At 58.1% G+C, this 11104-nt stretch overlaps 1 protein-coding gene across 1 annotated transcript in view; it reads right to left on the reverse strand.

Moving 5' to 3' along the window:
• Positions 1-10767, reverse strand: part of IL31RA (interleukin 31 receptor A) — a 22944-nt gene extending 12177 nt beyond the window's left edge. Inside the window, exons 1-6 of the mRNA XM_023746600.1 lie at positions 9871-10767; positions 9375-9492; positions 6947-7116; positions 4837-4988; positions 2421-2589; positions 246-325 (exon numbers count right to left, since the gene is read on the reverse strand). Coding sequence (XP_023602368.1) covers positions 246-325; positions 2421-2589; positions 4837-4988; positions 6947-7116; positions 9375-9492; positions 9871-9925 — 744 coding nt within the window. The 5' untranslated portion in view covers positions 9926-10767. The remainder of the gene's footprint in view (positions 1-245; positions 326-2420; positions 2590-4836; positions 4989-6946; positions 7117-9374; positions 9493-9870) is intronic.
• Positions 10768-11104: the final 337 nt, after the last annotated feature.

Raw genomic sequence — 11104 nt, forward strand, 5'->3', positions numbered from 1 at the left:
CTAACCCTAGCCCTAACCCTATCCCTAACCCTAACCCTAACCCTAACCCTAACCCTAACCCTAACCCCAACCCTAACCCTATAAGGTGACCTACAGGCTCTGAGCTGGGAAACCACTGGGAGATCTGGGGCATCATAAAGCCTCTTGGGCAGGACATTCAGGAGGTCAAAGTTCAACAATCACAGCTTCTGGTGGAAGAGACCCAGGTTATAAACAAAGGAGGACTGAAGACCCAGAGCACTCACCTTCCACAGCAGCCTCACGGGGCGGCTCCCATCCGCCCGGGTGGGTCCCAGCACCCTCCACAGGTCCAGGCCCAGGGGAGCTGCAGGGAACAGACAGGCTCAGCACGGGCAGGAGGCGGAGGGGAGGGAAGAGCAGAGGGGAGAGGAGAAAGGGAGGGAAGGGGAGAGGAGAGGGGAGGGAAAGGGAGGGGAAGGAAGGGTTAGGTTTCGGTGTCATGGAAGGGATTGCTTGGGGAGACAGCAGGATCAGTGCTGTGTGACCAGTGAGGTGGGAACGGCGCGGCTGCAGGATTGGAATCAACCCAAGGAAGACATGAAACCGCCCTGGTTCTGAGGACTTCCCGTGAGCTCAGAAGAAGGTGCCATCAGCCCCTGGAAGGGAACGTGTGGCTCAGTGCTGGACTGCCGTGCCACCTCACTCCTCTGAGAGCAGCTGCCTGCAGCCAGCTGGGATGCCTGACGGCCACGCAGGGAACGGACAGACTGCAAGTGGGCGATGGAGCGCGTGCTCCCAGCTGTGGGGGCCGGGGAGGGCCCGGACCTCGCAGCCTGCGCAGGGCTGACGTCCGGGAGGCGCTCGGTCTCCACGGCTTGCAGACCGGCTGGAACCAGCCCGCTGCTCTCCCTGCCAAGGCCAGGCACTGGCTGCTCTGTCTTCAGTTCAATAAAGACCTTCCCGGCAGGGCTGGTAGACACATCGCAGTGGAATAAAGATGAGGTCACACATGAAGCCGAACAGTTCCAGCTCCTTCCACGGGATCACAGCCCAGCCGCTGGCCGAGCCCACGTTGTCTCTGTGAGGACGGTGGTAGGAGGCGCACCGCCTGGGCCGTAAGCGCATGAGCAATAAAGCCGAGTGTCACGCAGGAGTATGCACCTGCTCACACGCGGGTCAATGCCCAGCACTCAACGAGTTGGAATCCACAAGGAAACAGGTAGTGTTTCCGCTTAGATATTCCAAACAATTACAAGAGGTGCATGCCCACTCAATTCCTGAAAAAAATGAGGGAAAACAAAGGCCCGAGCTCCCCTGGCCACGTGGCGGGCAGTGCTGACTGCACGAGCCCAGCCCCAGAACGGGAGCACCTGCTGGGCGCGATCACCCGCAGCCATGGCCGCAGACCGACCAGCTGCCAGGCTGGGTCTGGATCCTGGCCGACAGCCTGGGCCTGACGTGGACACTAGAGAGAGGCCAGACCTCGATGAGCTAACGGGAGACTGAGCCATAGGGGTCAGGAGGTCACGGGAGGAGAGACAGCTACGGGAGGAGGCAGGCTGTGCAGACAAGACCCCGAGGGAACCTGGTCTCCAGATTGCCGGCCCCACAGTGTCCCCACCGCCCTGAGGACACCCGGACTTCCATCCTGTCTCCAGGGAAACCGCCCTGAGGACACCCGGACTTCCGTCCTGTCTCCAGGGAAACGGCCCTGACCACGCAGGGACTCCAGCCCGTGAAACTCGGGGACCTGTCAGAGCCGCCCTGGAAAACGCCTTCATTCACCACATGGTGCTGGCTGCCGGCTGGGGGTCAGGCCCCCCAGGCTCCTGATGGACAGACAACAGCACATCTCGGCCCTGAGCAGCCTGTCAGCCTCTGCAGCTCCGCCCCTCACCTCCACGGCGGTCTGCACATGCGGTAGGGCCTCCAGGGGGAGCCAATAATAATAGGAAGCCTGGCATTACTGGGTGGCCTCTGTGGGCTACACCTGATTTCACTCGCTCTCTAAACTAACACTGACGAGTAGGCACCTCGACAAACTCCATTCTACACCATATTCCATGTGGAGAGGGAGGGTCAGGAACTGAGGCTCAGGGAACAGGTGTCCTGTCCGAGGTCCCGCGGAGCCAGGCTGGGGCACCTCAGCCATGGGGCCCTTTCTCTTCCCGCATGAGTCAGCCCTGCCTTTATATTGAGCAGGAGCTCGGGGTCTGCAATAGAACCTTTAAGCTGTCGCAGGAGGTTGTTCAGTATTATACGCTCACACGTTCTGGGGTTCCTGCCTTCGGGACAGAAAGCTGCTGGGGTAGCTGACGCCCTGGGCCCGGCTCAGCCTGTGGCCGGGAGGCCCTGCTGAGAGGAAAGGCCCAGACACCCGGCTCCGGGACTGGGGTTCCCTGGTTCCCGACCACCCGCCCCAAGCAGGCAGAGGGGGACGAGGGGGTCGGGGCGCTTGCCTTCCTCCTCGGTGGTCCCGCTGTGCACGGGGCTCCAGCCGCTCCAGAAGGCGGACTCCTGGGCTACACAGCGCAGCTTCACCTCGTACTCCGTGAAGGCCTGCAGCCCTGTGAGGTTGTAGGGTTGGTTTTCCTTGGTCTCTTCTTTGACCGAGAAGCTGACTTCCATCTACAAGGCAGAGACGACCTTGAGCTGGATGAGACCAGTTAGCTTTCCATTTCTCTTCACTCCAGCCCTCTCTTAGCTTACAGAACCAGTAGCGTTAGAGCTCGGATCCTACCATTTACCATGTGTAAGGTCCACAAATGAACCTCCCCGCAGGCCGGGACCATTCGCACCCAAACAGGAGGCGCCTGAAAGGAGGCCCAGGTGCCTGGGTCCCAGACTCCGCCTGCCTCCCCCGGGAACAGGGCTGCTCCGCCCGCCCGCTCAGGCACAGGAACCTCTCCTCACAAGCTTAGCCATGGTCATGGGCCCGGGCAGGGAGCCCCTCGCTCCCGTGGTTCTGGGTCCAGGGCGGGGAGCCCCTCGCTCCTGTGGTTCTGGGTCCAGGGCAGGGAGCCCCTCGCTCCCGTGGTTCTAGGGTCCAGGGCAGGGAGCCCCTCGCTCCTATGGTTCTGGGTCCAGGGCAGGGAGCCCCTCGCTCCCGTGGTTCTGGGTCCAGGGCAGGGAGCCCCTCGCTCCCGTGGTTCTAGGGTCCGGGGCAGGGAGCCCCTCGCTCCAGTGGTTCTGGGTCCAGGGCGGGGAGCCCCTTGCTCCCATGGTTCTAGGGTCCAGGGCAGGGAGTCCCTTGCTCCCATGGTTCTAGGGTCCAGGGCAGGGAACCCCTCGCTTCAGTGGCTCTGGGTCCAGGGCGGGGAGCCCCTTGTTCCCGTGGTTCTGGGTCCAGGGCGGGGAGCCCCCAGCCCCGTGTGATGGGGCCCAGCTGGAGCCAGACCTTTAGCAGGGGGCCATCCACAGGTAAAGCCAAACTAAACAATATTAATCCATACAGCACATGCAGGGAAATATAATCAAGTTCTGTTTTGCTTTTTAAAATCTATAATATTTGTTTTTAAATCTTTGGAATGTCTCCTCCTGCACTGCAGGCCCCTGGCCGCGCTCGGCCGGCCTGTGGGTTCCCGGGCGTCGTGCTGAGGGCCCTGCCGAAGGCACCCCTGGCACCTGCCCTTGGGAGCCGGGACGGGGGAGAGGCTGTCGGTGCCACGCTGCGCGCCTCCAGGGCTCCGTGCCTCTGGCCTTGGGTCCCGGCCTGTGCCTCTGCCTGGTCAGGACCAACCAGCCCCACACAGGCTGAACCCACCTCCCGCAGCGCCACCAGGCAATGACTCCAACCCGATCAGCTTCACCAGGTCTGTTTCTAACAACCTGCCCGGCCCCCCAGAGGGAGGACGTCAACGCCTGCGCTCAGGTGAGAACCAGCAGGTTATTCGGTGGCACAGGCGCATTGGCACCTTGTGTGGGGAGGGAGGTTTAAAGATGGCACTGGTTTAATCGACTAGCAGCTAAGCGTGGCCGCTCTAATTCCAGCGCACGGACGGAGGTGCGGGGGCATCGCCTGCCCGCGAGGCTCGGGCGGAAGGAGAGGCTGCTGGGACCTGGCGTCCCAAAGTGAGCAAGTGCTGCTCCAGGTCACGCCGAGAGCGGACAGGCAGGCCGCGCGGGGAGATGTTCGCGACACATAAACAAGAGACACGAGCAGAACACGTCAGGAACTCCTACACGGCAGTTAAAGCAATCAGGCCGCCCGACAGAAGGAACCGGGCCAGAGGCTTAAATAACCAATAGTCACACGAAAAGCTCTGCCGCCTCAGTAAGGCCGGGAGTCTACTCTGTGCCCAGACAGCGGGACACGACACACGGCCGTGAAAAGTAGGAGCGCCAGCATCACGTGACACCATGGGTCTTAAAGGCACAGTAACGAGAGAGACAAACTAAGTTCTAAATGTATGGATTCCATTTATACAAGGTCTCAAACTACGTCGCTCAGGAGTACAGACTGAGCCCTTACTGAAAAGCAAAGTACTGACCACGAAAACCAGGATAGCAGCTCCCGGGAGCTAACAGGCACTGAGGCGCTCATATGGTTAAGCTGACAATGACAGTCTGTTAAGTGCATTTTATGTTCCGTTCACTTTGCCGAATGTGTATTTTATCTCAGTTTCATAACATAGAAAAGGGAATAGCCACGCCCAGCATCTCTGGCAGCCAGCACAGCGAGACACAAACCAGGTGGATGCAAAAGAAAGGTCTCTTCACGCGCCCGTGCGCTCAGCATGCAGGCGCCTGCGGGAAACGCTCCCACCGAGGGCGGGCGGCGGGAGGACGCGCTGCGCTGTCTCCATTCTCACTGCAGCCAGCGGCCAGTCATCTCCGCTCTGGGCCCTGGTCGGAACACCCCGTGGCATGACTTACCCAGTGGGTGCTGTTCGCTGTTCTGAACCGAAGCCTGCATTGCAACGCGGAAGAGGCGGGGGCCAGCGTAGGTTTGGTCCATTGTATCTGAAGCATCCGTTTGACGCCCAAAATTGGTTTCACACTGGAAATCACAGGTGGCTCCATTTTTACTGAAAATAAAAATCATATTTGCCGATCAGAACATGCTCATAACATCTACCCCAACTGAAGACTGCCCCCGGGGGAAGTGCTGGTGCGAGCTCTGTGCCCGGCTGTGGCAGGTGCAATGGCAAACGGGGGAAGGAGTGTCCGAGGAGGGAGCACACGTCCCTGTCATCTCTCTGTGAATCAGCCTCTTGCTGCTGGGGCCAGGCGAGTGGAGCAGAACGGACAGAAGAGCCCTGGACTGCAAAGTGGGCGGGCCCGCCACCGCACGCCGCTGCCCGCCTCTCCCCGGTTCCTGTAGGAAGCTCCTCGCCTCGCCTCTGAGCACCACAAACATTGTTGCCCCAAATCTTTCTCTTTGAAAATGTGCATTTTTTTCTGGTTATTAAGTAACAGCTCATTCAAAAAAATTTAAACATAGAAAAATACAAAGGAAAACATTAAATGATCCATAATGCCATCAACCAGGGATAACCATTATTAACACACAGGTATCTTTTCAGGCTTTTTTCTATGTAACTCTTAGCATATTTTTCCAAAAAAAATTAATGTCGTGCTAAATAAAGCCTTTCTCTTTTTTTAATTTTAAAATCTTCACCTGAGGAGTGAGAATTCCTTTTCCATTGATTTTTAGAGAGTGGAAGGGAGGGGAGGGAGGGAGGGAGAGGTGAGAGAGAGAAAGAGAAAGACACATCGATTGGTTGCCTCATGCTTGGGCCTCAACCAGGTCAGGGATTGAATCTGCAAACCAGGTACGTGCCCTTGACCGGGAATCGAGTCCGCAACCTTCCAGTCCGACGCCCTAACCACTGAGCAGCCAGCTAGAGCGAGGCTTCCTCTTTTTAAATAAAATCATGCAACCAGTATATGCGCCCTCTTTCATTACAAAGTCTTCAAAACACGATTGTTTCCAAGCTTCCGAATGTTCCATCTCCTGGGTGAGCAGGATTTGCCTGCCCTGGTCTCTGTCACTGGGCGCTCACAGTGCTCCCGGCTTCTCACGGTAAGGCTCCCTGGGGGGAGCTGTGCGGGCACAGAGCCGGCCTGAGCACCTGGCCCAGGAGGCAGCGGCTTTGCTGGGTGAGTGAGTGAGGGGGACAGCTGCCTCTCTGTCTGGTCTCGGTGCTTCCTGAGGCCGCTTAGGGCAGAACCACCAGTGAAAGGTGTGAACATGTGTCAGTGGCTCCCACACCTGCCCTTTGCTTTCCAAACAAGCTCCACCAATCGCAGCTCCTCATCATTGCAGCAGCGCCTCTCAGCCCCCTAACATGTGCTATCCTCATTGTTAGAAGTAACACTGGGGTTTTGAAGGTTAACTTTCTCCTGGGAGCCAAGCTGGAATTCACTTGCACCCACTCCAAAACTCCGCCCTTCCCAGGAAACCAGGCTCCTCCCGTCAGCCTAGACACAATCCCTGTTGTGCACAAGTATGTCGCCCAGGAGACGTGTCATTAATCTTCACCCGCAGAACTGCTCATTGAGAATCGATGTATATTGATGATGTCAGCAAAATGATGGCGAGGAAATTCCAAGGTTTCGTTCCCCCATAGAAACACTAAAAACAAACAGACAAAAACCCCACAGGAAGTGCTTCCACTGATCTGGCCGGAGCTCTGGAAACAGTCAGAGGTTTGGTTTGCAGCAGCCAAATGAATACCCCATCAAGAAAAAGTCCCCTCGCCCTGGCTGGCTTGGCTCAGTGGATAGAGCGTCAGCCCATGGACCGAAGGGTCCTGGGTACGATTCCCAGCCAAGGGCATGTACCTCAGTTGCAGGCTCTATCCCCAGCCCCATGCGGGAGGCAACCAATAGACGGGTCTCTCCCACATCGATGTTTCTGTCTCCCCTCCCTTCCACTCTCTCTAAAAACCAGTGGTAAAAAGTACCCCAGGTGAGGATGAACAAAAGAAGGGGGAGGCGGCATCTTTGAGAAAAAGCAGAGAAGATACCCAATAACACGCACCTATGGTATCTAAGCGCCAGTGTGTCACGGCAGACTCCACGGTCCCGTCCGCATTCCGAGCCTCCACTTGGATAGTGTAATTGTCTGGGATTGTGATTGAAGTTAGGAAGGAGCACGAAGCGGGGGTCTCGCTTGTAGATTCACAAGTGTCATTTTTCTTTCCATCAGAGCTTGGGAGGAAAAAGCGGCTCAGTGTGAGCTGGTTCAGCAGTGTGGAAACCCAGCCAGACTTACCGTGTTAGGGGTGTATTTGTTAGGTTCCGTCTGGGTTTCTCTTGAGAACTGTTAGACCAGAGGGAGGTACCCCCTCTCCCCACAGTCCTCCCTCCCCTCCACGGAGAGATGCAGTTCACTGCGCGCTGCTGCCGAGGCTGAGGCCACGGAGACCTCCCTGGGCCCACAAGCCCCGCAAGCTGCCCTCGTCATGCCTTTCCTATTGGCCACAAGTGATGAATGGGCCCCTAGAATCCCAGATTCTAACCTGGAGAACTGCTTCATAACAGAAAAGAATCAAAGAGGATTTGTTAAATAAATGGTGGCAGGTACTGAAATAGAATTTAAAATGATAGTTTTCAATATGTCTACATTTACTCACCCGGGAAGAAGCCCATACTCTCATTATTGGCGAAAAAGAGCAGGATATGTGTTATCTATCAAATAATCACATATATATCAACTTGTGCATTTACATAACTATTCTTAGAGGTATCTGGAAAGGTCATCATCAAAATGCTAAAGTTGTCACCTTTGGTGATGGGCTTTGGGGTGATTTTTAATATTCTTTGTCTTTCAGATCAAATTATTTACCACAGGTATATACTGTTTTCAGAAAACTCACTGAAATTACTTTCCAAGACAGATCACTTACACTCTGTCCAGCTATGAGCTCACGACAAGCCCGCACGCACATCGGCCGGACCCCTGCCCCGGGGGTGCAGCTCTAACCGCGTGGCTCTGGGGTTGGCAGGAGCCGGGCGAGGCTGAGGCCAGGAGAGGAGGACCTGGACCAGCGCGCACGGGAGGTGGCAGGTCACGTGGACCCCGGGTCACTGGGCCTTTCCAGGGGTCGGCGAACCACAGCCGGGAGGTCAGAGGCCGCCCACCCCGTCCTGCGGGGCCCGCAGGCTAAGCACCCGCTCTCCATGGCTGAACGGTCAGGGAGAAAGTAAAGGACGACGATTCTGTGGCCTGTGAGGGTGTACATGGCGCGCACATTCAGTGTCTACAGGGAGGTGTTGTTGGAAACAGGTCCTGGGTTACCACTGTGTGCGGCTCTCCTGCTGGGAAGGCGGCTGGTCTGAGAGGCCGCCTCCCTCGGAGCCTAAGACCTGCTCTCGCCTCTCAGGCCCTGCTGGGCCCCGGGGACGCCTGCCACCGCCACCGCCACCGACACAGGGCCACCTGGCACTGGCCCCTCTTCTGTAAAACACGAGTGGCTCCCCTCGCCACACGGGGACCAGTTACAGGAGTGAAAAAAAGGAGGATACATGAGCTCTTGCATTTAAACACCAAACAGAATAAAGCTGGGACCGCTAGGCTCGCTTTGAAGCAGAAAAAACCGACAGACCGCCTGTGACAGGTCCCGCGGGGCCTCCCGGCTCCCGGCAGCATGGAGGATGCAGTGGGTCTCCTGAGCTATTTTCAAATTTTCACAGAAACCCTGTCCACATTCACTAAGTCGCCTGGCTTTGGGCTGGAATTATAATAACACTAGAGGCCTGGTACACGAAATTTGTGTAGGGGGGATGGGGGGAGGCCCCTCAGCCTGGCCTCACCCTCTCGCAATCCAGGAACGCTGGCTCCTAACTGGCTGCCTGCCTGTCTGATGGCCCCTAAGCGCTCGCCTGCCTGCCTGATTGCCCCTAACTGCCTCTGCCTCGGCCCCCGCCATGGCAGCTTCATCTGGAAGGACGTCTGGAAGGTCGTTCGGCTGTCCGGTCTAATTAGCATATTACGCTTTTATTATTATAGATTTTATAACTTTTCTAATAGAATTTGAACAAGGGAAGTGTGAGGCAGTGAAAAGTTGGAATTCGTCCTGGGGGTTACTGACGACAGGGTCACACAGGAGTTGGTGGCAGAAAAGGCACCCTCCCTCCAACCCTGGGCCCGAAGAAGGAAAGCTTTCTTACATGTTCTAGGAGGAAGAATGTAGCTGAATACAGTAAATAGACAGATCTGTCCCGTGTGTGACCGGGGACAGCTGTCAGCCCGACCACAGCCACCCCCCTCCACCTTCCCCCTGCAGTGTCTGATCCTGTCAGCTGGCTGCAAGCAGCCACACCGTCACCCGCCATCACCTGGCGGCTGGATGCCATAGGGGTCACCCCGCTGAATGCCCCAGGGACCACCCAGACGCTGTCACTGAGAACACAGACGTCCTGAGCCCGCCTCCTCCCCTCCCTCCGGCACACAGCCCTGCACTTACTGAGTCCTCCTGACCCTGTACCACGTGTGACTGGCCTCTTTCTCTGGGCTCCAGGTGCAGGTAAAATTCTTCCTGTAGTAGAAGATGCAAGAAATGTTCTCGGGCTTGGCTGGCAGAGCTGAAACACACAGAGACACACACACAGAGTACTTCAGTGCGTGGGGACCATGCCAGCAGCGAGCGCTTTGAGGAAAACAGCGACCGGACGTGGGGTTGGCTGGTGAGCTGTGAGGTCTGGCATTTTCTCCTCATCGGGGCCGTGGGAAGACTCTCACTCCGTCCCTTGGGAAATATGACAGGCCATCTTACCACGTCGGCACATGCGTCCACATACATCCATGTGCACACGGCCCCAACCCCCTCTGCAGGGCCCACGAACCCCCCGCTCCCCTCCTGTGCCCGGGGCCCAGTGCCTCTCTGCTCTCGATGGGCAATTCCTGTCCAGAGAAGGCAATGACCCACGCAGCCCAGCCCAGCAGGCGCACAGCCCACCTACCTGCCAGGCCGCCTGGGCAGAGCAGAGGGAGCGCCCACAGCGCCCAGGCCCACATGGTCCCGCGTCTGCAGAGAGAGCCGTGTCCTCGGTCAGTTAGCTGGCTCCGTGTCGGTTCAGCAAGCCCAGTCCTAGGCACAAACACGCCTGAGCCCTTGTTCTTTCCATCTTATTTCATGTTATGCGTTGACTGTCCTCACACAGGCCCTTTACACTCACTCCGTCCACCCGTCCACATCTGTTCTGTCCACGGTTCATTCCACACGGGACAGGGGAGGTGCTGTGCCGAGAACACGCTCCCGGGAGAAGTGAGCGAGCTCTGCGGGTCTGAGCCCATCCCTGCCTCGGCCCCGGTGCCCAGCCGAACGCACGGCTCACCGTTTCCCCAACGCACCAGCGTGTCTCCACCCCACGTTCCGTCCGTGGGCTCCTTCCGCCTAAATGTCCTTCCCGAGTCCTGGCAGGTGACCCACCCTCCAGAGCCACCTCGGCTGACCTCCTCCGGACACCTGCCTCCTCCAGCGCCCACAAGGAGGTGGCTGCGGCCCCGGCCTGCCCCTGCCTGCCACCCCAGCGCGTGGGGCCGGGCACCTGTCCTCCCGGTGGCTCCTGCAGCATCTCCCACGCCCCTCAGAGCCTGTGGTCAGGGCGGTGCCTGGTCTGAGGGATGCGCCAGCTCCAAGCCTGCCCTCCCGTCCCAGCTGCGCCGCGGGGCAGTGGCAAGCAGTGCCTCCTTTTAGGAAGAAGCGAATGGAACCGCATCGCGGCTGCCAGGCCCTTGGAGGGAACAACGCGTTCTCCACCCAGCCGGTCGCTGGAGGGACCTCCCTTCCACGCGCAGTGTTTCTGGAGAAGACCACAGAGGCAGTCGTCTCTGATACGAACGAACTGAGAACGCCCAGCGCAGCCGTAATGAGCTCGATGGGCAACAGTGGCAACGCCTGGGGGGCGGGGAGAGCCTGGGCCGCGCCTGCCCTCACACAGGCTGTTCTGGCAACCACCGTGTTGACTGAATGAGTTTGAAACCTACAGGGAACAATTTCCCATTGTCCATGAAGAAGATTCCCTGTGATGGGATTAGCGTCTTCACTGTCTAATTACCGTCTTCAGCTTCTCACCTTGGAGCCAGAGACGCGCCCTCACAAGCCCTGGCGCAGCGGGAGGGGCCTCGGGACGGAGCCAGGAGGGAGCCGGGAGGGCGGGAGGGGGACGGGGCCGGGAGGGGACAGGCCGGAGG

The sequence above is a fragment of the Myotis lucifugus genome, unplaced genomic scaffold (genome assembly GCF_000147115.1).
Source record: "Myotis lucifugus unplaced genomic scaffold, Myoluc2.0 scaffold_704, whole genome shotgun sequence".
Lineage (NCBI taxonomy): Eukaryota > Metazoa > Chordata > Mammalia > Chiroptera > Vespertilionidae > Myotis > Myotis lucifugus.